We start from the raw sequence: 27,957 nt of genomic DNA, 5'->3' as shown, positions 1-27,957 counted from the left end.
ATAGAGACTGCCAGAGGACCGGACAACATGCCCTCCGATTTGACACACTGAACTCTGTCAGCAAAGTAGTTGGTGAACCAGGCAAGACAGTCATTAGAAAAACCGAGGCTACTGAGTCTGCCGATAAGAATATGGTGATTGACAGTCGAAAGCCTTGGCCAGGTCGATGAAGACGGCTGCACAGTACTGTCTTTTATCGATGGCGGTTATGATACCATTTAGTACCTTGAGCGTGGCTGAGGTGCACCCGTGACAGGCTCGGAAACCAGATTGCACAGCGGAGAAGGTACGGTGGGATTCGAGATGGTCGGTGATCTGTTTGTTGACTTGGCTTTTGAAGACCTTAGATAGGCAGGGCAGGATGGATATAGGTCTGTAACAGTTAGGGTCCAGGGTGTCTCCCCCTTTGAAGAGGGGGATGACAGAGAATCCAACCAGATGGCGGAAGAGGTATTGTAGAATTTAATTTGCTGGCCGGGAGATGCGCCTGGCTCACGGCTAACTGGTGCTGGCTTCGTGGCAGTGGCGTTAGCCACTATAGCCAATTGGTAGCAGCGGTGATCCGGTGCCAAGGTCCAGAGTTTACAGCAAGGATCCAGTGGAGTATCGGGCTCTATGAGTGGGGTTCGGGTGAACAGCTGAGTAGGCCGGGAGGTGGGCTTCAGGGATAGCTTCGGTACTGGGTGCCACGGTGAGCTAGCTTGCTGCAAGCTGTGCGCTAGCTAGCTGCGAGCTAGCTGTGAAGATCAGAAGTAGTGGTCCAGGGATTATGGCAGGAGTCCAGCGTTGTTGTGGAGAGACAGTCCGATGCTAGTAGACTGGCGAGTATTATCCAGGCTAAGAACAGGGCTGGTATCTGTGCGGAAGGTAAAAGCCGCTAGCAGTGGCTAACAATGACTGAATAGCTAATTAGCTGGTCAGCTTCTGGAGGTTCTTGAATGTGTTCTAAAATTCAAAATAATAGCGATACCGTATCACATTGGGTGAGGCAGGTTACCGGAAGGTATAATCGAATTAAAAATCGAAAAGAGATTGAAAATAAAGTTGAAATATATATACAAAAAATACAAAAGTACACGATACACAAACAAAACACGTCTTCACTGCTACGCCATCTTGGTACATCTTGTACATTGTTGATGTAAGCCAATCAGTCATAAGCTATAGGTGTGGATCCATCTTCTGCTTGAGAGTGGGCTAAACCAGGTTTTAACCCATATGGTCACAGTCTTATTTTGTGTGCACACACTCATTCATAGTACGTACATGAACTGATATAATGCAAGTTCAAGCTGTAGGTGAATGATTTCTCTGTTTAGAATGACAAGCTGCCCTACCTACATTTCTTCTGGGTGACATTTTTTTGTGAGTGGAGATCATTCACAAAATCAATATTCAGGAGCCACAACTGCAGTGACATGGTTATGAACATAAGCTCCATCATGGAAACTGCACATGGCTTAGAGCTTTTTAAGGGCTTGGCTATTCTTGTCTATTTGGTTGGTGAAGTAGATACACGTTGATGGCAGTGCAGGGAGCTGTTGTATCCCATTCACACCATATGGTAGTTTTAGTTGCTGTCGGTCAAGCTTTTTAGTGATAATAATAGCAAGAAAACCATCTCAACTGTAGGCTTGGCCTATTTGCTGTTTTCCCCACCTAAACCATATATATTTGCAGTGGTGGAGTTAGGCTGATGGCTAACCCTAACCTCTGTTGTCAAAACAATCTGCTACTGAGATGTAGGGTCTGGTCAGCACAACTTAGCACACTTGGTATGGCAACTTCTCGGCTTCCGACCGCAAAGCACTACAGAGGGTAGTGCGTATGTCCCAGAACATCACCAGTGCCAAGCTTCCTGCCATCCAGGACTTCTATACCAGGCGGTGTCAGAGGGACGCTCTAAAAATTGTGAGACTCCAGCCACCCTAGTCATACACTGTTCTCGCTGCTACTGCACAGCACCGGAGCGCCAAGTCTAGGTCCAAGAGGCTTCTAAACAGCTTCTACCCCCAAGCCATAAGACTCTTGAACAGCTAGTCAAATGGCTACCCAGACTATCTGCACTGCGTACCCCCCTTTACGCTGCTGCTACCATCTATTATTACCTATGCATAGTCACTTTAATAACTCTACCTACATGTACATATTACCTCGACTACCCAGTGCCCCGGCACATTGACTCTGTACCGGTACCCCCTTTATAAAGCCCTGCTATTGTTATTTACTGCTGCTCTTTAGTTATTTGTTATTCTTATCGATTACTTTAAAAAATATATGTTTTTTCTTAAAACTGCGTTGTTGGTTAAGGGCTTGTAAGTAAGCATTTCACTGTAAGGTCTACACCTATTGTATTGGGCGCATGTGACAAATAAAATTCGATTTGATTTTGAAAAATGTGTCAAATGCATTGAGCTTGAGAAGCACCTCCCTGTTCCCTTCCACTATAATGTGTGTGTGAAGTTGACCACACCATGAGTCATGTGTTGTCCAGTCTATATGGGGTTGAAAATGTTAATGTGAACTGTTCGCTTCAAGCTGCTCTCTTTAGCCTAGTCCCTATCCTGGTTCCTGACCACACAGTGCCTTCTGGCTCTTAGCTCACAGCAGTTTCTGCAGCATCACGCTGAAATATTGATGCTCTAATGGCTGTCTGCTTTCTGCTGTGTAGAAATGGGTCTTGTTACCTACTGTTCACTCTTGCTAGGCAATTTCATGGTAACAGATTTATGTTGAGACTCGGATTTTTAACTTTAAAATCTATACCAAACAGACATCGATTTCAATGTTTAACAAACTATGTGCAATTGCTACTTTTAACAATTTCCTCAGAAAATTTAACAAAAACACATTTCCAGGAAGAACTGTACAGATACAAAGTTTGATAACAGAATAGAATATAATTTGGGGAGATTTGACTGTAATTCGATGACCAAACTTTGTATCTGCCGTTTTCCACTAAATGTTTGTAATTTTTTATACTGTGTATATTGTTCAAAGTAGTCATAGTGCATAGCATTGTATGGTTTGTATAAATACTGTATAATTTGCTTTTTAAAACAATTCAATGTTTTCTTTTATCATATTTTGGACCAGGATGAGGCTGTCTCTCCACTAGCCTCGGGGGGCGCATTAGCTTTTCAAAATGCAGACCATAAAAAAAAAAAGTTTTATATTGAAAGTCGACAGTGATGTTTTAATTCAATAGAGTGATAAAGGGTGTACAACTATAGTTTTTCTTCACATAAAGTACTTTAGTGCAACACAATAGTCCATTTTGTTTCATCCGATGACAACAGAAGCTATTTTGCTAGCACCCACAAGTAAATTAGCTTGAAAAAGCAATCTTTTTTTTGGTGCAAAAACGATGCATGGACATCATCTTTGGGAGGGGAGATTCACTGGAGTCCTCATGTCTAACTCATTGTTGGAAAAAAGTTTGATCCAAATCAGATGTTGGGCTCCTGAGTGGCGCAGCGGTCCAAGGCACTGCATCTCAGTGATAGAGGCGTCACTACAGACCTGATTTGATTCCAGGCTGTATCACAACCGGCTGTGATTGGGAGTCCCATAGGGCGGCGCACAATTGGCCCAGCATTGTCTAGGTTAGGGCTTGGCCGGGGTAGTCTGTCATTGTAAACAATATTTTTTTCCTAACTGACTTGCCTAGTTAAATAAAAGGTACTATTTATATGTATCCTATAAATTATAATTGGCAATTTGGGTGCAATCAATTGGATTCATTTCTCAGTGCTTTTTGAAGTGGAATGACACCGTAGCAAAAATGAACACGACGCAGACAACTCTTTTGGTTCTTTAAAAACCTGCTGTAAGTAAAATATTGTGTGCTACAGCTTGGAAAAAATATAAATAAATGTGACTGGATGACAAGTATTTAGCGCAATGTCCCAGTTGGTCTCAAACAACCCAAACATGATGCAATTTTTCCTTGCCAGCAGCCAGCCAGCTCTGCTGAGTTTCCTCCATACAGGCAGCGAGATGAGTCAGCGGAGAGCGTGCCGCGGGATCCACATGGACCAGTCGGAGCTGCTCTGCAACAAGGGCTGTGGTTACTGTGGCAACGCGACCTAGCAGGGCCTGTGCTCCAAGTGCTGGCGGGAAGAGTGCCAGCGAGCCCAACAGAAGCAGATCCAGGAAGACTGGGCCCTGGCTGTGAAGTTAGTAGGCCCACCTGTGAAAAGTTATAATCAATTGCAATGTGTCGTCAGTGCTGTGGTGCATTCTTTTTCTCCAAGGTTCAGGCTGAAACGTATGCCCTTCCTCAGTGGCATGGTAGATACTTTTTTTACACCACAGTTTCATGTGGGATGCCTCACTATGTTAGGGAATGCCAACTTTCAGCCCCAGGTCACTGGCCAGCAGAATCAAGCTGGTTTTTCTTATCCACATCCTATTCTAGCTTGAGACATTTAGTAGAGGATTCATACATGATAATCAAAAGTTTTTGGGCATTAATGAAATGTCAATTTTTACTAGCTTTGTCCAACACTTACCTTCCCTCCATACATTGTAATTAAAACAGGACACCAGCGGTTTGTTGACTAAAAGTTCTTCAGTCCCTCATCACGGACAGCCCCCAAGAAAGGTGACTGACTGACTCAGAAAACTCAAAAAGACCGCTTTGCATTCCCTCTTATACGTTAAAGCCTGAGTTATGTCAATGGCATTTCTCCAGTGCAGTTTTTGACACACACTTTCCACCCGGTGTATCAGCCTAGTAATTGTCTCATCAGCTCACATCCTTGGCAGTGATCTGCTCTAAAGCAGGGCAGGGTGATTGATCTACAAGGTATTCTGTTCCCTCCAAGCCCATTACAGCCTATTATACCTAGGTCTATTTAGTGACACCCTAACTGTAAGGTAAGCTCCTATACAATGGCCCCAAGGCTATTGAGAACAATGTGCAAAATTCAAAGTCCCTTAGGGACAATTATTTTTGCGGAGTTAGATCGTCTTTCTTTAGAAAAAAAATAAAAAGGTACCCCCTCTCACTTTGCGTAATCTCACTGTTGACCGTCATTAAAGCATCACTTGTCCATATTGTGACTTTGTCTCATCACTCATTTCACTTTTGCTTTGGAGTCACAGCTGCTGCGCACCAATCTCTATTGTTATGTTGTGCTATCAACTGTTCTCTTTGATACCCCCTCTCATGATAATGCAATTGTTTCCCAAACCAAACAACCCCCCTCATATCTCTCTCTGAACCACTCATTCTGCACTTATCTGTCAATGCCATTGTTTGTTGATCAATGAAGTCATTCATTTGTCATCCAATATTCTCCCTACCCACACCCATTCCACCTTCGCCCACATCTCTCAAATCTACCCATTCTCTCTTGTATGCCCCCCATTTCCCCTGCCATGTGGCCCCAATTGGCCCTGCCATCTCACTCTCAGCCCCCAGTGAGGGAGAGAAGGTGACAGGCCTCAGAGACTGGAGAGGAATGTTTACTCCTTCTTGGGAAATGGGCTTCCCCACAGAAGGTACGGTAATTGCTTCTACCATTGAAGATTAGATTTGCAGTGGGTAGTGCCCCCATTTTAATCCCTGTAGTTTTTAAACCAACTAGGAACTCATTAGGGCTTTACTAGTGTAGTTGACTTAATGTTACCCTCCAACATGGTGGCATTAAGATGTTCCAGTAGTCTCACCATAGTGGCACCCACTCAGTCTAATTGGCTGAGAGACTTGTCCATCAAATTGATTCCCTGCTCTGGTTGCTTTTTAAAAATGTGTTAGATGTGAATTGTGTATTTAACAAAAGTCCCTTTTTCATGTTGCTCATAATGTTCATTATCTCACTGTGTCCTCCTCTTGTGTATGGTCATAATACTGGCAGCACTGGTGACCAGACTCAGAGGTGGTTGTCTGTCATTCTCTCTCTAGTTGTAGAAACACTTCTACAGAATAGAGAGAACTGTCCCTTTTATAGTCCACTGAAACTCCCAACAATATGTTCTTGCAATCATCAGCAAAAGTGGGTGTAAAGAATCTGGTTATTTGTACTTGTGACAGAATTATATTGATTGCATATTTGGGTCTGACATCGCCTCAGCTCTTATGTAAAGATGCACAGGTTAGACCTGTCAGCGTCTTGGTTTTAAACCCTTCTGACCTGTTTACCTTCTTTACTTGAGGCTGTCAGTTCAGGGCTTCAGACCAAAAAAATTCCTGGGTGGCACTGGTGCCACTAACTATGTTTTGTGCACCCCCATAAAAACATTCTGCAGTGTCACACAATAGAATTCATTTGAGTCTTATGAAGTCGTTCTAAAGTCAATCACAATACTTTATTAAGAAATGTAATAGACTACTGAGAGAGTATTGTGATATTATGCAACCTAATCCAGTGACTGTCATGAATTTTGGGTTGACAATTATGATATTTTAGTTATTTTGCAGTCAATTTTCAATTTTTTTGTTCAATAGAGAGAAAAAAAATGCATCTTCTTTCTGTTGGCTAATATTATACAGTATATAGGCCTAATTCAACTAGTGCTAATTCACCACCTGAAGAAGTGGAAACTCAAAACACTAGATTTAACTATAAATAAACTCAGCAAAAAAAGAAACGTCCTCTCACTGTCAACTGCGTTAATTTTCAGCAAACTTAACATGTGTAAATATTTGTATGAACATGACAAGATTCAACAGACGAGCTGAACAAGTTCCACAGACATCAAATCAAAATCAAATTTTATTTGTCACATACACATGGTTAGCAGATGTTAATGCGAGTGTAGCGAAATGCTTGTGCTTCTAGTTCCGACAATGCAGTAATAACCAACAAGTAATCTAACTAACAATTCCAAAACTACTGTCTTATACACAGTGTAAGGGGATAAAGAATATGTACATAAGGATATATGAATGAGTGATGGTACAGAGCAGCATAGGCAAGATACAGTAGATGGTATCGAGTACAGTATATACATATGAGATGAGTATGTAAACAAAGTGGCATAGTTAGTGGCTAGTGATACATGTATTACATAAGGATGCAGCCGATGATATAGAGTACAGTATATACGTATGCATATGAGATGAATAATGTAGGGTAAGTAACATTATATAAGGTAGCATTGTTTAAAGTGGCCAGTGATATATTTACATCATTTCCCATCAATTCCCATTATTAAAGTGGCTGGAGTTGAGTCAGTGTCAGTGTGTTGGCAGCCTGTTGACCTTGAGATAGAAGCTGTTTTTCAGTCTCTCGGTCCCAGCTTTGATGCACCTGTACTGACCTCGCCTTCTGGATGATAGCGGGGTGAACAGGCAGTGGCTCGGGTGGTTGTTGTCCTTGATGATCTTTATGGCCTTCCTGTAACATCGGGTGGTGTAGGTGTCCTGGAGGGCAGGTAGTTTGCCCCCGGTGATGCGTTGTGCAGACCTCACTACCCTCTGGAGAGCCTTACGGTTGAGGGCGGAGCAGTTGCCGTACCAGGCGGTGATACAGCCCGCCAGGATGCTCTCGATTGTGCATCTGTAGAAGTTTGTGAGTGCTTTTGGTGACAAGCCAAATTTCTTCAGCCTACTGAGGTTGAAGAGGCGCTGCTGCGCCTTCTTCACGATGCTGTCTGTGTGAGTGGACCAATTCAATTTGTCTGTGATGTGTATGCCGAGGAACTTAAACTTACTACCCTCTCTACTACTGTTCCATCAATGTGGATAGGGAGGTGTTCCCTCTGCTGTTTCCTGAAGTCCACAATCATCTCCTTAGTTTTGTTGACGGTGAGTGTGAGGTTATTTTCCTGACACCACACTCCGAGGGCCCTCACCTCCTCCGTGTAGGCCGTCTCGTCGTTGTTGATAATCAAGCCTACCACTGTTGTGTCGTCCGCAAACTTGATGATTGAGTTGGAGGCATGTGACTAAATTGTGACTAAATTGAATAATGTATCCCTGAACAAAGGGGGATCAAAAGTAACAGTCAGTATCTGGTGTGGCCACCAGTTGCATTAAGTACTGCAGTGCATTTCCTCCTCATGGACTGCACCAGATTTTCCGGTTCTTGCTGTAAGATGTTACCCCACTCTTCCACCAAGGCACCTGCAAGTTCCCGGACATTCCTGGGGGGAATGGCACTAGCCCTCACCCTCCGATCAAACAGGTCCCAGACGTGCTCAATGGGATTGAGATCCGGGCTCTTCGCTGGCCATGGCAGAACATTGACATTCCTGTCTTGCAGGAAATCACGCCCAGGACGAGCAGTGTTGCATTGTCATGCTGGAGGATCATGTCAGGATGAGCCTGCAGGAAGGGTACCACATGACGGAGGAGGATGTCTTCCCTGTAACGCACAGCGGCAGGGTAGCCTAGTGGTTAGAGCGTTGGACTAGTAACCGCAAGGTTGCAAGTTCAAATCCCAGAGCTGACAAGGTACAAATCTGTCGTTCTGCCCCTGAACAGGCAGTTAACCCACTGTTCCTAGGCCGTCATTGAAAATAAGAATTTGTTCTTAACTGACTTGCCTGGTTAAATAAAGGTAAAATATATATATTGTTTTTTAAATGATGATGCTGTGACACACTGCCCCAGACCATGATGGACCCTCCACCTCCAAATCGATCCTGCTCCAGAGTACAGGCCTCGGTGTAACTGTCATTCCCTTGACGATAAACGCGAATCCGACCATCACCCCTGGTGAGACAAAACCGTGACTCGTCAGTGAAGAGCACTTTTTGCCAGTCCTGTCTGGTCCAGCAACGGTGGGTTTGTGCCCGTAGGTGACATTGTTGCTGGTGATGTCTGGTGAGGACCTGCCTTACAACAGGCCTACAAGCCCTCAGTCCAGCCTCTCTCAGCCAACTGCGGACAGACTCTGAGCACTGACGGAGGGATTGTACAGTCCTGGTGTAACTCAGGCAGTTGTTGTTGCCATCCTGCAACTGTCCCGCAGGTGTGATGTTCGGATGTACCGATCCTGTGCAGGTGTTGTTACACGTGGTCTGCCACTGAGGACGATCAGCTGTCCATCCTGTCGCCCTGTGGCGTCTCGCAGTACAGACATTGCAATTTATTGCCCTGGCCACATATGCAGTCCTCATGTCTCCTTGCAGCATGCCTAAGGCACGTTCACGCAGATGAGCAGGGACCCTGGGCATCTTTCTTTTGGTGTTATTCAGTCAGTAGAAAGGCCTCTTTAGTGTCCTAAGTTTCCATAACTGTGACCTTAATTGCCTACCGTCTGTAAGCTGTTAGTGTCTTAACGACTGTTCCACCGGTGCATGATCAAATTTATTTATAAAGCCCTTCTTACATCAGCTGAAGTGCTGTACAGAAACCCAGTCTAAAACACCAAACAGCAAGCAATGCATGTGTAGAAGCACGGTGACTGGGAAAAACTCCCTAGAAAGGCCAGGACCTAAGAAAGAAACCTAGAGAGGAACCAGGCTATGATGGGTGGCCAGTCCTCTTCTGGCTGTGCTGAGTGGACATTATATCAGAACATGGCCAAGATGTTCAAATGTTCATAGATGACCAGCAGGGTCAAATAATAATAATCACAGTCGTTGTCGAGGGTGCAACAGGTCAGCACCTCAGGAGTTAATGTAAGTTGGCTTTTCATAGCCGATCATTCAGAGTATCTCTACCGCTCCTGCTGTCTCTAGAGAGTTGAAAACAGCAGGTCTGGGACAGGTAGCACGTCTGGTGAACAGGTCAGGGTTCCATAGCCGCAGGCAGAACCGTTGAAACTGGAGCAGCAGCACAGCCAGGTGGACTGGGGACAGCAAGGAGTCATTAGGCCAGGTAGTCCTGAGGCATGGTCCTAGGGCTCAGGTCCTCCGAAGGAAAGAAAGAATTAGAGAGCATACTTAAATTCACACAGGTCACCGGATAAGACAGGAGAAATACTACAGATATAACAGACTGACCCTAGCCCCCCGGCACAAACTAATGCAGCATAAATACTGGAGGCTGTGACAGGAAGAGTCTGGAGACACTGTGGCCCCGTCCGACGATACCCCCGGACATGGCCAAACAGGCAGGATATAACCCCACCCACTTTGCCAAAGCACAGCCCCCACACCACTAGAGGGATATCTTCAACCACCAACTTACCATCCTGAGACCAGGCCGAGTATAGTCCACAAAGATCTCCGCCACGGCACAACCCAAGGGGGGGGGGGCACCAACCCAGACAGGAAGATCACGTCAGTGACTCAACCCACTCAAGTGACGCACCCCTCCTAGGGAAGACATGGAAGAGCACCAGTAAGCCAGTGACTCAGCCCCTGTAATAGGTTTTAGAGGCAGAGAATCCCCAGTGGAGAGAGGGGAACCGGCCAGGCAGAGACGGCAAGGGCGCTTCGTTGCGCCAGTGCCTTTCCGTTCACCTCCACACTCCTGGGCCAGACTACACTCATGTTCATTAATCAAGCATGGGAAACAGTGTTTAAACCCTTTTACAATGAAGATCTGTGAAGTTATTTGGATTTTTATTAATTATTTTTGAAAGACAGGGTCTGAAAAAGGGACACATTTTTTGCTGAGTTTATAACACCAACAGCTAGTAGCCATGTACACTGAACAAAAATATAAAAGCAACATGTAAAGTGTTGGTCCAATGTTTCATGAGCTGAAATAAAAGATTCCAACAATGTTCCATATGTACAAAAAGCTTATTTCTCTCATTTTGTGCACTAATTTGTTTACATCCCTGTTGGTGAGCCTTTCTCCTTTGCCAAGATAATCCATCCACCTGACAGGTGTGGCATATCAAGAAGCTGATTTAAATAGCATGATCATTACACAGGCTCTCCTTGTGCTGGCAACAATAAAATGACACTCTAAAATGTGCAGTTGTATCACACTAAAAAACAATGCCACAGTTGTCTTAAGTTGAGGGAGTGTGCAATTGGCATGCTGACTGCAGGAATGTCCACCAGAGCTGTTGCCAGAGAATTTAATGTTCATTTCTCTACCAAAAGCCGCCTCCAATGTCGTTTTAGAGAATTTGGCAGTACGTCCAACCGGCCTCACAACCGCAGACCACATGTATTGCGCCGTGTGGGCGAGCGGTTTGCTGACGTCAACATTGTGAACAGAGTGCCCCCATGGTGTCGGTGGGATTATGGTATTGGCAGACATAAGCTACGGACCACGAACACAATGGCATTTTATCTATGGCAATTCGAATGCACAAAAATACCATGACGAGATCATGAGGCCTATTTATTATTTTATCAAGGTACTGTATCTCTGACCAACAGATGCATAGACCTGGCCACTCAGAACAGGATACGGTAAGGACTACAATCTTCTTCCTGAAAGACAGGCAGTTGTATTAAATTGTTTATGAATTGGGGTGTTTGTCACTGTGGGCAGACATGCATGCAATTATCCTCCCGTATCTGTCAATGTGTGTGGTAGTGACCCTTTGTGTTTGTGTCACTGTGGGTGTCTGTCTCACCCACCACTGTGTGGGTTGTATAGGGCGTTACACTGGGTGGACATTCAGATGCTCTGTGTGCCAGTGGATGAGGAGATCCCAGCGGTGTCAGACAACGTGGTCAAAGCCATAACAGGTGAGTCATGGATGGTGTCAAACAGAATCCCATTAGGACTCAACCAAACATGTCTCTTTAAGTCATGGGTATTGTTCAAAGGACTCTGCAGTGTGTTGCCTTTTTTGTTAGTTTTTTAACCTTTATTGAACCAGGAAAAGCTCAATAAGACAGTGTCTTCTGCAAGGGAGACATGGCCAAGAAAGCAGCAGTCAATACAATATTACGCTATTTTAAAGCATACATGATCTGACCTATAGGAAACATTTTCACATCTCAGGATTGTGAACAGAGTTATGAATTGTGTGTTGCATTACAGACATCATCAAGATGGACTCAAAGCAGGTACCAAGGGAGAGCTAGCGTGCATCACGCGCTGCAGCAAGCACATCTTTAGCGCCATCAAGATCACCAAAAGCGAGCCAGCCTCGGCAGATGACTTCCTACCCACCCTAATCTACATCGTACTGAAGTCCAATCCACCATGCCTGCAATCCAACATCCAGTACATCACCCGCTTCTGCAACCCCAGCAGGTTTGTGAATGGAGAGGACGGATACTACTTCACTAACCTGGTACGTGTCTCTGTGCCACTTCACACCACTCCCTCATGCCCACACCGAGGTGAAGAGAACCAAGCACACACTCATTTGGTTCATAGCTCACCTCCTGTGTCCTCTCTCTGTTTAGTGCTGTGCAGTTGCCTTCATTGAAAAACTGGACGCCCAGTCCCTCAACTTGGACCCTGTGGACTTTGAGAGCTACATGTTGGGCCAGGCCTTCCCTCGCAGGCCAGAGGTGGACAGTGGCTGGCCACAGATTGACACTGCCGCTTCCATACCCGCCCTGGCCCAGGTCAACCAGAATCTGGATCTCCTGTCAGGCCTGCGGAGCCGGCAGGAAAGGGTTCTGGAGGTGGCGCAGAGCATGCAGAGTGACCTGATCACCTGGCAGGAGAGTGTAGAGCGAGAGGTGCAGGAAATCCTGGAGAAGTACCCGTTGGAGATCAGCCCACCTTCCCTCTCTGCCATCGACTCAGACAACATGGAAAACGACCGGCTGCCACTTACGCCCCAGGTGTTTGCTGGGTAATATTTCTCCAGAATGGGAGGCAAGAGGGCTTCTTGAACTAATGATCCCGCCTCTCTGTAATGCTTTGAGCCGTCATTGGTCTTTACTATGGCGAGGTTCAGGAATTGGCAGCCCCCTCGTGTCTATACTGCTACCATTTTAAACATTCACACACAGTAAGCCAAGTAGGCTTTTGTCAATTTTTCCCCTAGACCCAAAAGCATTCACAGATCTAAATGAATAGATAAAAGGAAGGACTAAGTTTGAGGAAAAGAGTTAAGGGACCTTTAATGGAACCAAGTCTTTACAATGTTCCTGCATACACATACTCCTTTTAGACTAGCCCTCTTCAGATCAGATGGCCTGAGTTGGCATTGGGCACTAATCTGTACTCCTCTACATCCCTGCTGCACTGACACAGATGGCACACCTTGATACCGTAAGATAACTTCTCCACCTTGTCGTGCTGAGGAAAGAGGCATGTTACTTTTAGATGGCTGCTGGTGAATTTGGGAAATGCTGACTAACATTTAGTTATTCTTCAGATAGAGTGGTACATGTTACAAACTGTGAAACCTAAAGAGTGACCAAGACTCAAGTTACTGTGTTATATACAAAATGCCAGTGAACTGCTGATATGGATTGTGGCATGTTGTGCATCATAGAAGTAATTGTGAAAGATGGATGATACCTGGGGAAGATGGATGATACCTGGGGAATGTTCAGGAAGGTGAAATGCTCAGATCAATGCAGATTATTTTGTATATGTTGAAGGAACACTTAACAGTTCAATTTGAATACAGCATGATATTTACTCTATTACTACATGCCTTTTCTATCTGCAATCCATTGAACATTTGAATTACCTGAATAAACCCCAGGTTGTAATACTTCACATCACTCACTCTGCTGTCACACAGACATATGTACTCTACTTTAACACCGTAATCAACTGTGACTGACTGCTGAGTCTCTAAAAGATTTGTAAACAAGTGTGTGTATATTTGTCAACTTTTAAACTGAATGGCACATCACTATTTTATTATGGAAATGTAATTTATAAGAATTGCCTTGTTTTACAGTGTGTATTTAATTGCCGTTCAATGAATAAACCCCAGGAATGCAAATCTAGTGGGGTTTTTTCCTCCTGCCTCACACCATTTCCACCCATACTGCTGATGTTCTGCTTGGTCAAAATCCCATCTGGTTCGCGCTTACTGGGATTATAATTTGCATATGTGCGAACTCCTTCAAGACAGTTGGAAAAGCATCCCTCATGAAGCTGGTTGAGAGAATGTCAAGAGTGTGCAAATCTGTCATCGGGGCAAAGGGTGGCTACTTTAAAGAATATGAAATATATTTTTATTTGTTTAACAGTTTTTTTTGGTTACACATGAGTCTGTGTTATTTCATGGTTTTTCACTATTATTCTACAGTGTCAAATAGTAAAAATAAAGAAAAACCCTTGAATGAGTATGTGTCAACTTTTGACTGGTACTGTACAGGAAATGTACAGGAAATGTTGCTTGTAAACAGTTAAATACACTCAAATCTAGCCTAAATCATGTAGCGTATCCTTCATTGCCTGCTGCAAATGACTTGCTACTGACATCTTGTGGTGAAAATGTTGACCAGAGTTGTACAGATAGAATGGGGCACTGCACAGCAGTAATGGGTTACTTTGGAACTGGTTACTTTGGAACCATATCCCAATTTTGAGAATCCTTTCTACAGATAAAATGGGTATGGTGGAAGTAAGCTAAACTTTTACATTCAGCCTCAGAATTGCTGCTAGAAATTGACACCCAATTTCTAAGAAGAAAAGCTGTAGTGTAACTAAAAAAGCTAATTGGACATAAAATGATCATTGTTTAGTGTCTTAGGTTTCACTTTTAAGATGTATTATTTGATTCAAACCATAACTAAGTGGCTGCTCTGAAGCCTTCTGTGGCTATGTAGCTCTTATCTCTCCTGGTCTCTTTTCCTCATTTAATAGAATTGGATGGGTCACGAGTGTATGTAGATTGCATCTAAGTGTCCACCATATTGCTTTCCCCAATCACATGTTTGGGAGAAAATGTAAGATGTACTTTCTTTATTCATGCCTTTGGATGCCTATTCATCAAGGCTCAGTGGTTAGCTGGGAATCCAGGCTTGATACCAGAGGATCCTCCAGGAAATGGGATGAGGTGTCTCGATGGGGCTAGCCTGAATGGATGACTTACATTTTATTCAGCTTCACTGGGGACATAAAAAATGGCTCATTAATTTTGCCCCACATTCACAGAAGGCAGCTCCACTTCTCTCCAAGCGTTCTGTATTTAGTATGTGGGTCAATTTCTCCCTCAGGTTCAAATTAGGCTTCGGAATAAGGCATGTTTAGTGGGAAATCCATATTTCAGTACAGTTTTGAGCATGGCATAGTTGATATACAGTAACAGTCAAAAGTTTGGACACACCTACTCATTCAAGGGTTTTTCTTTATTTTTACTATTTTATACATTGCAGAGTAATAGTGAAGACAAACTATGAAATAACACACGGGATCATGCAGTAACCAAAAAAACTATCTATTTTATATGAGATTCTTCAAAGTAGTCTCCCTTTGCTTTGATGTCAGCTTTGTGCACACACTTGGCATTCTCTCAACCAGCTTCATGAGGTAGTCACCTGGAATGCATTTCAATTAACAGGTGTGCCTTGTTAATTTGTGGACTTTCTTTCCTTCTTAATGCATTTGAGCCAATCAGTTGTGTTGTGACATGGTAGGGGTGGTATACAGCCCTATTTGGTAAAAGACCAAGTCCATATTATGGCAAGAACTGCTCAAATAAGCAAAGAGAAACGACAGTCCATCATTACTTGAAGACATGAAGTTCAGTCAATTTGGAACATTTCAAGAACTTTGAACGTTTCTTCAAGTGCAGTCGCAAAAACCATCAAGCACTATGATGAAACTGGCTCTCATGAGAACCACCACAGGAAAGGGAGACCCAGAGTTTCCTCTGCTACAGAGGATAAGTCCATTAGAGTTACCAGTTTCAGAAATTGCATCCCAAATAAATGCTTCACAGAGTTCAAGTAAAACATCTCAACAATTGCTGCAAAGAAAGCACTACTAAAGGACACCAATAATAATAAGAGACTTGCTTGGGCCAATAAGCACGAGTAATGGACATTAGACTGGTGGAAATCAGTACTTTGGTCTGATGAGTCCAAGTGTGAGATTTTTGGTTCCAACCGCCGTGTCTTTGTGAGACGCAGAGTAGGTGAACGGATGATCTCTGTGTGTGTGATTCCCACCGTGAAGCATGGAGGAGGATGTGTGATGGTGCTTTGCTGGTGACACTGTCTGTGATTTACTTAGAATTCAAAGCACACTTAACCAGCATGACTACCACAGCATTCTGCAGTGATACGCCATCCCATCTGGTTTGCGCTTAGTGGGACTATATGTGGATAGAGGGAACAACCCCCTATCCACATCGATGGAACAGTAGTGGAGAGGGTAGCAAGTTTTAAGTTCCTCGGCATACACATCACAGACAAACTGAATTGGTCCACTCACACTGACAGCGTCGTGAAGAAGGCGCAGCAGCGCCTCTTCAACATCAGGAGGCTGAAGAAATTTGGCTTGTCACCAAAAGCACTCACAAACTTCTACAGATGCACAATCGAGAGCATCCTGGCGGGCTGTATCACCGCCTGGTACGGCAACTGCTCCGCCCTCAACCGTAAGGCTCTCCAGAGGGTAGTGAGGTCTGCACAACGCATCACCGGGGGCAAACTACCTGCCCTCCAGGACACCTACACCACCCGATGTTACAGGAAGGCCATAAAGATCATCAAGGACATCAACCACCCGAACCACTGCCTGTTCACCCCGCTATCATCCAGAAGGCAAGGTCAGTACAGGTGCATCAAAGCTGGGACCGAGAGACTGAAAAACAGCTTCTATCTCAAGGCCATCAGACTGTTAAACAGCCACCACTAACATTGAGTGGCTGCTGCCAACACACTGTCATTGACACTGACCCAACTCCAGCCACTTTCATAATGGGAATTGATGGGAAATGATGTAAATATATCACTAGCCACTTTAAACAATGCTACCTTATATAATGTTACTTACCCTACATTATTCATCTCATATGCATACGTATATACTGTACTCTACATCATCGACTGCATCCTTATGTAATACATGTATCACTAGCCACTTTAACTATGCCACTTTGTTTACTTTGTCTACATACTCATCTCATATGTATATAAAAGTACTCGATACCATCTACTGTATGCTGCTCTGTACCATCACTCACTCATATATCCTTATGTACATATTCTTTATCCCCTTACACTGTGTATAAGACAGTAGTTTTGGAATTGTTAGTTAGATTACTTGTTGGTTATCACTGCATTGTCGGAACTAGAAGCACAAGCATTTCGCTACACTCGCATTAACATCTGCTAACCATGTGTATGTGACAAATACAATTTGATTTGATTTGATTTGTTTTTCAACAAGACAATGACCCAATACTCTCCAAGGACTATTTGTAAGGGCTATTTGACCAAGAAGGAGAGTCATGGAGTGCTGCTTCAGATGACATGGCCTCCACAATCACCCGACCTCAACCCAATTGAGATGGATTGGGATGAATGGGACTGCAGAGTGAAGGAAAAGCAGCCAACAAGTGCTCAGCATATGTGAGAACTCCTTCAAGACAGTTGGAAAAGCATTCCCCATGAAGCTGGTTGAGAGAATGTCAAGAGTGTGCAAAGCTGTCATCGAGGCAAATGGTGGCTACTTTAAAGAATATAAAATATATTTAGATTTGTTTAACACTTTTTTGGTTACTACATGATTCCATGTGTGTTATTCCATAGTTTTGATGTCTGCACTATTATTCTACAGTGTCGAAAATAGTAAAGATAAAGAAAAACCTAGGTGTGTCAACTTTTGACTGGTATTGTAAGTAAACTTGATTTTGCACATAAACTGAGCAAAAAAACAAATGTCCTCTCACTGTCAACTAAAGTCAATCACAATGCTTTATTAAGAAGTGTAATAGACTACTGAGAGAGTATTGTGATATTATGCAACCTAATCCAGTGACTGTCATGAATTTTGGGTTGACAATTAGGATAATTTTTTTGTTATTTTACAGTCAATGTTCTATTTTTTTTGTTCAATAGAGAGAAAAAAATGCATCTTCTTCTATTTGCTTATATTATATATAGGCCTAATTAAATTAGTGCCAATTCACCACCAGTGGAAACTGAAATCCAATTAGTTGCTAGATTTCTAGCTATAAATAAACTCAGCATGTGACTAACAGAAATGGAATAATGTGTCCCTGAACAAAGGGGGGTCAAAATCAAAAGTAACAGTCAGTATCTGGTGTGGCCACCAGCTGCATAAGTACTGCAGTGCATCTCCTCCTCATGGACTGCACCGGGTTTGCCAGTTCTTGCTGTGAAATGTTACCCCACTCTTCCACCAAGGCACCTGCAAGTTCCAGGACATTTATGGGGGGAATGGCCCTAGCCCTCACCCTCCGATCCAATAGGTCCCAGACGTGCTCAATGGGATTGAGATCCGGGCTCTTCACTGGCCATGGCAGAACATTGACATTCCTGTCTTGCAGGAAATCACACACAGAATGAGCAGTATGGCTGGTAGCATTGTCATGGTGGAGGGTCATGTCAGGATGAGCCTGCAGGTAGGGTACCACATGAGGGAGGAGGATGTTTTCCCTGTAACACACAGCGTTGAGATTGCCTGCAATGATAACAAGCTCAGTCCAATGATGTTGTGACACACCTCCCAGACCATGACGGGCCTTCCACCTCCAAATCGATCCCACTCCAGAGTACAGGCCTCTGTGTAACGATCATTCCTTCGACGATGAACGTGAAACTGACCATCACCCCTGGTGAGACAAAACCGTGACTCGTCAGTGAAGAGCACTTTTTGCCAGTCCTGTCTGGTCCAGAGACGGTGGGTTTGTACCCATAGGCGACGTTGTTGCCGGTGATGTCAGTGATGTCTGGTGTGGACCTGCCTTACAACAGGCCTACAAGCCCTCAGTCCAGCCTCTCTCAGCCTATTGTGGACAGTCTCTGAGCACTGATGGAAGGATTGTGCATTTCTGGTGTAACTCGGGCAGTTGTTGTTGCCGTCCTGTACCTGGGTGTGATGTTCGGATCTACCGATCCTGTGCAGGTGTTGTTACATGTAGTCTGCCACTGTGAGGACGATCAGCCTGTCCGTCCTGTCTCCCTGTAGCTCTGTCTTAGGCATCTCACAGTACGGACATTGCAATTTATTGCCCTGGCCACATCTGCAGTCCTCATGCCTCCTTGCAGCATGCCTCACGCATATGAGCAGGCACTCTGGGCATCTTTCTTTTGGTGTTTTTCAGAGTCAGTAGAAAGGACTCTTTAGTGTCCTAAGTTTCATAACTGTGACCTTAATTGCGTACTGTTCCACAGGTACATGTTCATTAATTGTTTATAGGCCATTGAACAAGCATGGGAAACGGTGTTTAAACCCTTTACAATGAAGCTCTGTGAAGTTATTTGGATTTTTACAAATTATCTTTGAAAGACATGGTCCCGAAAAAGGGATGTTTCTTTTTTTGCTGAGTTTAGAAGGAAGGAATGCATTGGGAGAATAAGATTTCATATGATTTTGTTACTGTTTGTCTTCCCACTTTCTTGTAGAGATTGCTTTTATAACATGTGTGGGTGTGTCGATTTACCCTTCTCATATTTATACGGGCCATTGCTCATTGGATAACTGTGAGAAAGGTCCCACCTTCCACCGCTTCAGCTGTTTTACATTGGTTGAAGCAATCGCGATAAACATGGAAATGGTCTCCAATGGTGATATGATATGTAGCTGCAGCAGATTATAGCCTGCATCATGGAAGAAAAACAAATGTAGCAACGGGTTGCAAAAACGATGCTAGTTTTGCGTGCACGCGTATCATTGAATGAAGCCTGTCTACAGTATGAATTTGATATTTACAGTGGAGGCAATTTAGCTGTCTGTCAATTGGGCTGCTAGCTAGTGAAGGGCCATGTTAGCTCGATGCTTAATGCTAACTCGTTTATTGTATAGTTGAGGTTAGGAATCAGGCTAGTTGACGCTACCAATTTCACACATCCAAAATAATAGTGGAACATTGCGTGTTATCAATGCCTTTCTGAAGAAAGAAGAAATAGCTAGCTAAACCAGCTAGCATCTGAGAAGGTAAGGTAACCAGCTATATAACGTTAGCTAGCTATCATAATCAGCTAACGTTATTAGTTAACGTTAGTTATACGTTTGAATTCGCCCTCATCACGCACACCTTCCTTGGTTTTATTTTATGTTTGTGTTGCTAGTCAGCTATGTTGTTTAACACCATGCCAATTTGTAATTCATATAGTCGTTTTGGAAACCGCAGTGTTGTTAGTTCGCAAAGAGACCACCTCACCTTGCTAGTTAACGTTATCTAACCTGTCACACAGAGCCAAAATCAATTGTCCGTTAGAAGTTATTGAACAATAACATTGCTTGATATCGTGAACTAATTCCTTCATGCGTTGGAAGTGACAAGAAAACACTATTTCTGACTGGACCTTTATCTACATGTTCGTTTGACGCTATTGTTTTCTTTCTCTCCATGAAAATAGGTATTGGATTCATATTTCACCCAATTTCCTCCATTTGAAGAAAAGCAAACTGGCTGAGATGGATGAACAAAGTGTTGAGGTGTGTTTACATTTTACACATCAGTTTAAATGCACATGTATGTCACTGGTTACCCCACTGTGTAGCTTTTAGATAAATACCTATCTCTATGACATTTGAGTGAACAACTTGACATGCTGCTCTAACTAGAAAATTCCCTAAACTGATGGATGGATGCAAGCACTCCTGAGCTCAGGACATATCACTAGACTAGAGATTTTGCTCTCAGCCAACGTTGGCATTAGACTGGGTTATGGGTTCCAAATATAGCTCACCCCACCAGGCAGTAATTTACATCGGATTGTGCACCAACTGTACCAAATGAGAATTGATTCCTGCTTCCTTGTCTATAACTGAGCCCCCCCTGTGCTCATTGTGCACAAATCAAAGTTTATTTGTCATGTGCGCCAACTACAACGGGTGTAGACCTGACTGTGAAATGCGTGCTTACAGGCTCTAACCAACAGTGCAATTTAAAAAAAATAAATAAATAAAGGTATTAGGTGAACAATAGGTAAATAAAGACATAAACGACAGTGAAAATAACAGTAGCGAGGCTATATACAGGCACCAGTTAGTCGGGCTGATTGAGGTAGTATGTACAAGTAGATATGGCTAAAGTGACTGCATATATGATAAACAGAGAGTAGCAGCAGCGTAAAAGAGGGGCTGTGGGGGGGTGCACACAATGCAAATAGTCTGGGTAGCCATTTGATTACCTGTTCAGGAGTCTTTTTATTTGATTTATTTTACCATTATTTTACTAGGCAAGTCAGTTAAGAACAAATTCTTATTTTCAATGACGGCCTAGGTGGGTTAACTGCCTGTTCAAGGGCAGAACGACAGATTTTGTACCTTGTCAGCTCTGGGATTTGAACTTGCAACCTTTCGGTTACTAGTCCAATGCTCTAACCACTAGGCTACCCTGCCGCCCCAGGAGTCTTATGGCTTGGGGTTAAAAATTGTTGAGAAGACTTTTTGTCCTAGACTTGGCTCTCCGGTACCGCTTGCCATGAGGTAGAAGAGAGAACAGTCTATGGCTGGGGTCTTTGACTATTTTTAGGGCCTTCCTCTGACACTGCCTGGTGTAGAGGTCCTGGATGGCAGACAGCTTAGCCCCAGTGATGTACTGGGCCGTACGCACTACCCGCAACCAGTCAGGATGCTCTCGATGGTGCAGCTGTAGAACCTTTTGAGGATCTGAGGACTCATGCCAAATCTTTTTAGTTTCCTGAGTGGGAATAGGATTTGTCGTGCCCTCTTCATGACTGTCTTGGTGTGTGTGGACCATTCTAGTTTGTTGTGGATGTGGACACCAAGGAACTTGAAGATCTCAAACTGCTCCACTACAGCCCCGTCAATGAGAATGGGGGCATTCTCGCTCCTCCTTTTCCTGTAGTCCACAATCATCTTCTTAATCTTGGTTACATTGAGGGATAGGTTGTTATTCTGGCACCACCCGGCCAGGTCTCTGACATCCTCCCTATAGGCTGTCTCATCGTTTTCGGTGATCTGGCCTACCACTGTTGTGTCGTCGGCAAACTTAATGATGGTGTTGAAGATGTGCCTGGCCATGCAGTCGTGGGTGAACAGGGAGTACAGGAAGGGACTGAGCACGCACCCCTGAGGGGCTACAGTGTTGAGGATCAGTGTGGCAATGTGTTGCTACCTACCCTCACCACCTGGGGGTGGCCCATCAGGAAGTCCAGGATCCAGCTGCAGAGGAAGGTGTTTAGTCCCAGGATCCTTAGCTTAGTGATGAGCTTTGAGGGCACTATGGTGTTGAACGCTGAGCTGTAGTCAATGAATAGCGTTCTCACATAGGTGTTTCTTTTGTCCAGGTGAGAAAGGGCTGTGTGGAGTGCAATAGAGATTGCATCATCTGTGGATCTGTTGGGGCATTATGCAAATTGGAATGGGTCCAGGATTTTTGGGATAATGGTGTTGATGTGAGCCATTAACAGCCTTTCAAAGCACTTCAGGGCTACGGATGTGAGTGCAATGGGTCTGTAGTAATTTAGGCAGATTGCTTTCGTGTTCTTGGGCACATGGACTATGGTGGTCTGCTTGAAACATGTTGGTATTACAGACTTAATCAGGGACATGTTGAAAATATCAGTGAAGACACCAGCCAGTTGACTGTTTCTAAATATACAGAAAATATTTAAAGTTAGGCCTTTATTAATGTAATGTATCATACACCACATTTGAGCCTACTGATTCCTGTCCATGTGTATAATGGTTCCAGTCTTGCTTTGATAATATTTAAGACTTCTATCTTGCCACACAGAGTATTGCGGAGGTGTTCCGCTGTTTCATCTGTATGGAGAAGCTGAGGGATGCTCGGCTCTGCCCCCACTGCTCCAAACTCTGCTGCTTCAGCTGCATACGGGTGAGTGACATGTTGCCACGGCCAACGAGACTCGCTTGTTAGCGTAACACTTCACAGCTGGCATGTGAGGACGCTAACGTCCAGTGAAAGTGCAGGGCGCCAAATTCAAACAGAAATATTATAATTAAAATTCCTCAAACATACATGAATTATACATCATTTTAAAGATAAACTTGTTGTTAATCCCGCTACAGTGTCCGATTTCAAAAAGGCTTTACGACAAAAGCATACCATGCGATTATGTTAGGTCTGCACCTAGTCACAAAAAACACAGCCATTTTTCCAGCCAAAGAGAGGAGTCACAAAAAGCAGAAATAGAGATCAAATTAATCACTAACCTTTGATCTTCATCAGATGACACTCATAGGACTTCATGTTACACAATACATGTATGTTTTGTTCGATAAAGTTAATATTTATATCCAAAAATCTCTGTTTACATTGGTGCGTTATGTTTTCACATCCGGTGAAAGAGCAGAGAGCCATGTCAATTTACAGAAATACTCATCATAAATGTTGACAAATACAACTGTTATGCATGGAATGAAAGATATACTTCTCCTTAATGCAACCGCTGTGTCAGATTTTAAAAAAGCTTTACGGAAAAAGCACACCATGGAATAATCTGAGTACAGCGCTCGAGACCAAAACAAGCAATACAGATACCCGCCATGTTATGGAGTCAACAAAAGTCAGAAATAGCATTATAAATATTCACTGACCTTTGATCTTCATCAGAATGCACTCCCAGGAATCTCAGTTCCACAATAAATGGTAGTTTTGTTCGATAAAGTCCATTTATGTCCAAATACCTCCTTTTTGATCGCATTTAGTACAGTAATCCAAATGCGCAGGCACTAGGTCCAGGCAAAGTCAAAAAAGTTATATTACAGTTCGTAGAAACATGTCAAACAATGTATATAATCAACCTTTAGGATGTTTTTATCAAATCTTCAATAATGTTTCAACCGGAGAATTCCTTTGTCTTTAGAAATGAAAGGGAACGGAGCTAACTCTCACGGGCGTGCGCCTGACTGAGCACATGGCCGTCTGGCAGACCCATGACTCAATCAGCTCTCATTCTCTCCCACTTCACAGTAGAAGTCTGAAACAAGTTTCTAAAGACTGTTGTTGACATCTAGTGGAAGCCTTAGGAAGTGCAATATGACCCCGCAGACACTGTATATTGGATAGGCTAAGACTTGAAAACCTACAAACCTCCCACTTCCTGGTTGGATTTTTTTCTCAGGTTTTTGCCTGCCATATGAGTTCTGTTATACTCACAGACATCATTCAAACTGTTTTAGAAACCTCAGTGTTTTATATCCAAATATGCATATCCTAGCATCTGGGCCTGAGTAGCAGGCAGTTTACTCTGGGTACACTTTTCATCCGGATGTGAAAATACTACCCCCTACCCCAAAGATGTTAACCTCTTACCTCCGCCCGACACGCAGGCGTCCCATCAAGACATCTGGAAATGCAAATGCGCTACGCTAAATGCTAATAGCACTCGTTAAAACTCAAATGTTCATTAAAATACACATGCAGGGTACTGAATTAAAGCTACACTCGTTGTGAATCCAGCCAACAAGTCAGATTTTTAAAATACTTTTCGGCGAAAGCATGAGAAGCTATTATCTGATAGCATGCAACACCCCTAAAGACCTGCAGGGGACGTAAACAAAATAATTAGCATAGTCGGCGCTACACAAAATGCAGAAATAAAATATAAAACATTCATTACCTTTGACCATCTTCTTTGTTGGCACTCCTAGATGTCCCATAAACATCACTATTGGGTCTTTTTTCCGATTAAATCGGTCCATATATAGCCTAGATATCGATCTATGAAGACTGTGTGATCAAGGAAAAAAACAGTGTTTTATAACGCAACGTCATTTTTTAAAATTAAAAAAGTCGACGATAAACTTTCACGAAACACTTCGAAATACTTTTGTAATGCAACTTTAGGTATTAGTAAACGTTAATAATCGATCAAATTGATCACGAGGCGATGTATATTCTATAGCTGTACGTCTTGAAATAATGTCCGGATAAATCTCAACCAAAATATCCGGTCGGACCAAGAAACAAATCCTAGGCAAATGACAAGACTGTTGACATCGTGTGGAAGCTGTAGGTATTGCAACCTCGGCTCCAGGTAATGTGGTTTCTATTCAACAATACATTCAAGTGGCGCATTGATATATTTTCCAGTTCAGTGATCAGATTTTCCTGCGCTTTTCGATGAAACGCACATTCTGTTATAGTCACAGCTGTGATTTAACCAGTTTTAGAAACGTCTGAGTGTTTTCTATCCACACATACTAATCATATGCATATACTATATTCCTGGCATGAGTAGCAGGGCGCTGTAGAAGTAGAAAGTAGAGGGTAGGATCAACAGGTTAAGGGAAAACTAATATTCCACTGTCATTATACCATGATTTTAATGTATAGAACAATTCTCATTACAGTTTACTTTGAAGTGTCAGGCTACAAATATAGGAATTTGAGGCAGTCATGGGTGTTAGGCATCCTGTAAAAACCTATACATCTATACAGTGTTACAACCTCATCTGCAATGCTGACATGTAACCTCTTTTATTGACAGCGCTGGTTGACTGAGCAGAGAGCCCAATGCCCACACTGTCGGTAAGCCCTTCTGTGTTTGAACACAGTACTTAGTATTCCTGGCAGGGAATAGGGAAAGGGGGGGACACCTAGTCAGTTGCTCAACCGAAATATGTCTTCCGCATTTAACCCAACCCCTCTGAATCAGAGAGGTACGAGGGCTGCCTTAATAGACATCCATGTTATTCGGTGCCTGGGGAGCAATTGTTGTTGGGGGTTAGCTGCCTTGCTCAAGGGCAGAACGGCAGAATTTTCAACCTTGCTGGCTCGGGATTCGAAACGGCGACCTTTCAGTTACTGGCCCAACGCTCTAACTGCTAGGCTAAATGCAGCGGGGGTTAGCCTACTACTGATTATGTTCCAGAACAACCTTTTTAGAATTCAGGTAGCAGAGTTAAGAGTAAATCGGGGGAATAAAGTATAGATTTCCCAAAAAATTCAGTGAGGACTGATCTAATGCCAGTATTAATGATACTAAAAGAAACATTTTTAAATAAATCTTAAGGAATACTGAACTTTGAGATCTGTATGTAACTGTTCCTTTGTCAAAATTGTTTGATTTAGATGGTTTTGGATAGACTTAGGCTGTAGCCACCATTTAGGGGACATTATTTTTCAAGACCGATCATGTCTGTGTATGACCGTGTGTGTGTGTCTGTCTCCAGGGCACCACTGCAGCTGCGGGAGTTGGTGAACTGCCGCTGGGCTGAAGAGGTTACCCAGCAGCTGGACACTCTGCAGCTCTGCAATCTCTCCAAACACGAGGAGAACGACAAGGACAAGTGAGCCCCAGCATCCCTCCTTTCCATCCCTCGCTCCCCTTTGACCCATTCATCACTACCACATCTTTCTTTCTCTCTGTCTCTCTCTCTCTGCCCTCGCTCCCCCTCTCTATCCATACCCTATATTTCTGTTAGAATTGAAGACCTCAAACACAACCTGGGCCCCATTAAACTAAATGCGGTATGAGGCAAAAGCAACCTAGGACAATGTGTCCTTTCAGCTTAGAAATGTGAAAGGCCCAGCACATTGTAAAGTGGGCTGAGTTTATAAATGGCTTGTTGTTTGGCTCTAGGTTTCCATCCAATTTGAAAGTGAATATTCTAAAATCGGCATAAAACGAGGTGTGTTCCATTCAAACAAACTTGTTTCGGATAAAAAGTCTCATGACGAAGTTCACAAAAAAGCTCTTGGTCGTATAAGATATTTTTTGTAGAGGTGGGGTTTTCTGGTGTTTTCGGAAGATGGGCAGGGACTCTGCTGTCCTAGCTTCAGGGGGAAGCTGGCTCCATCATTGGTGTGCCAGAACAGAGAAGAGCTTGGACTGGGCAGAGCGGGAGCTGCCTTCCTGTGGGGATGGGAGGGCCAAGAGACCAGAGGTGGCAGAACTGAGTGCTCGGGTTGAGGTGTAGGGTTTGAGCATAGCCTGGAGGTAGGGAGGGGCAGTTCCTCTTGTTGCTCTGGAGGCAGGCACTATGGTCTTGTAGTGGATGCGACCTTCGACTGGAAGCCAATGGAGTGTGTGGAGGAGCTGGGTGACATGGGAGAACTTGGGAAGGTTGAAAACAAGGCGGGCTGCAGCGTTCTGGATAAGTTGCAAGGGTTTGATGGCACAAGCGGGGAGCCCAGCCAACAGCCAGTTGCAGTAGTCCAGACTTGAGATGACAAGTGCCTGGATTAGGACTGAATGAGGTAGGGTTGTAGAGCTTGAACTTGCAGGAGCATGGTACTGCTTTGATGTTTGCAGAGAACGACACGGTGTTGTTCAGGGTCATTCCATGGTTCTCAGTACTCTGGGAGGGCGACACTGTGGAGAAGTCAACTATGATGGAGTGGTCTTTGAGCGGGCAAGCCTTCCTCGGGAGGAAGAGCAGCTCAGTCTTTTCGAGCTTGAGGTGGTGGGCTGACATCCAATCTGAGATATCTTCCAGGCACGCAGAGATGCGTCACCTGGGTCTCAGAAGAGGGGAAGGAGAAAAGTAGTTGAGTGTCATCCGCATAGCAATGATAGGAGACACCATGTGAGGATATGACTGAGCCGAGTTTCCTGGGGCTAAAGGAAGAAGCTTGAAATTTAGAGTGATAGTGGCTCTAGCAACAGATGCAGAGCAAAAGAAGATAAAGAAGAGAGAGTGAAAGGATGATAGGTCCTCCAAAAGTTTAGATTTCCATTTTTTCATAAGATGTGGAAAGGGGGAGGGTAGGGTCGAAGAGGCTGAGTGGCTAGGAAAAGGAGACAGTGGGGGAGGGAGTTGTAGTTAGATTTGTAGGCTAACAGCCACTAGTAAAGATGAGATCAAGAAAATTGCCTGTCTTGTGAGTTGGAAGGGATTGGAAAAGGGTGAGGTCAAAAGGCAAGGAGGGGAAAGCGAGCTTTGAAAATAAACTAATTAAAGGCATACATCGGGAGGTTGAAGTTGCCAAGTACTAAGAGCAGTGAGCCATCATCAGGAAATGAGCTCATCAAGGTGTCAAGCTCATTGAGGAACTCTCCAAGTGCACTTGGAGGGCGATGGATGACAACAATGTTAAGCTTGAGTAGACAAGTGACAGCATGTCAATCTCTTCATTTGAATGCCAG

The 27,957-nt window shown here is 43.7% G+C and overlaps 1 protein-coding gene and 1 pseudogene across 3 annotated transcripts in view; both read left to right on the top strand.

Annotated features, from left to right (window-relative positions):
* Positions 1–3,961: 3,961 nt before the first annotated feature.
* On the top strand, positions 3,962–13,419 carry LOC118390034 (rab5 GDP/GTP exchange factor-like; annotated as a pseudogene). The gene is made up of 5 exons (XR_008147439.1): positions 3,962–4,178; positions 11,239–11,271; positions 11,462–11,553; positions 11,852–12,107; positions 12,223–13,419. The product of XR_008147439.1 is annotated as a rab5 GDP/GTP exchange factor-like (transcript).
* A 6,031-nt stretch (positions 13,420–19,450) lies between these two features.
* LOC118390032 (E3 ubiquitin-protein ligase TRIM37-like) overlaps positions 19,451–27,957 on the top strand; it is a 36,005-nt gene continuing 27,498 nt past the window's right edge. For both annotated transcript variants that reach the window (XM_035780172.2, XM_035780170.2), the window contains exons 1-5: positions 19,451–19,864; positions 20,290–20,368; positions 22,638–22,739; positions 25,357–25,397; positions 26,042–26,158. In XM_035780172.2, the coding sequence (XP_035636065.1) occupies positions 20,348–20,368; positions 22,638–22,739; positions 25,357–25,397; positions 26,042–26,158 (281 nt within the window). In that variant the 5' untranslated portion in view covers positions 19,451–19,864; positions 20,290–20,347. The remainder of the gene's footprint in view (positions 19,865–20,289; positions 20,369–22,637; positions 22,740–25,356; positions 25,398–26,041; positions 26,159–27,957) is intronic.

Source organism: Oncorhynchus keta, chromosome 11, assembly GCF_023373465.1.
Source record: "Oncorhynchus keta strain PuntledgeMale-10-30-2019 chromosome 11, Oket_V2, whole genome shotgun sequence".
Taxonomy (NCBI): Eukaryota; Metazoa; Chordata; class Actinopteri; order Salmoniformes; family Salmonidae; genus Oncorhynchus; species Oncorhynchus keta.
The sequence above is the reverse complement of the archived record's forward strand: the minus strand, read 5'-3'. Positions and strand labels throughout refer to the sequence as shown.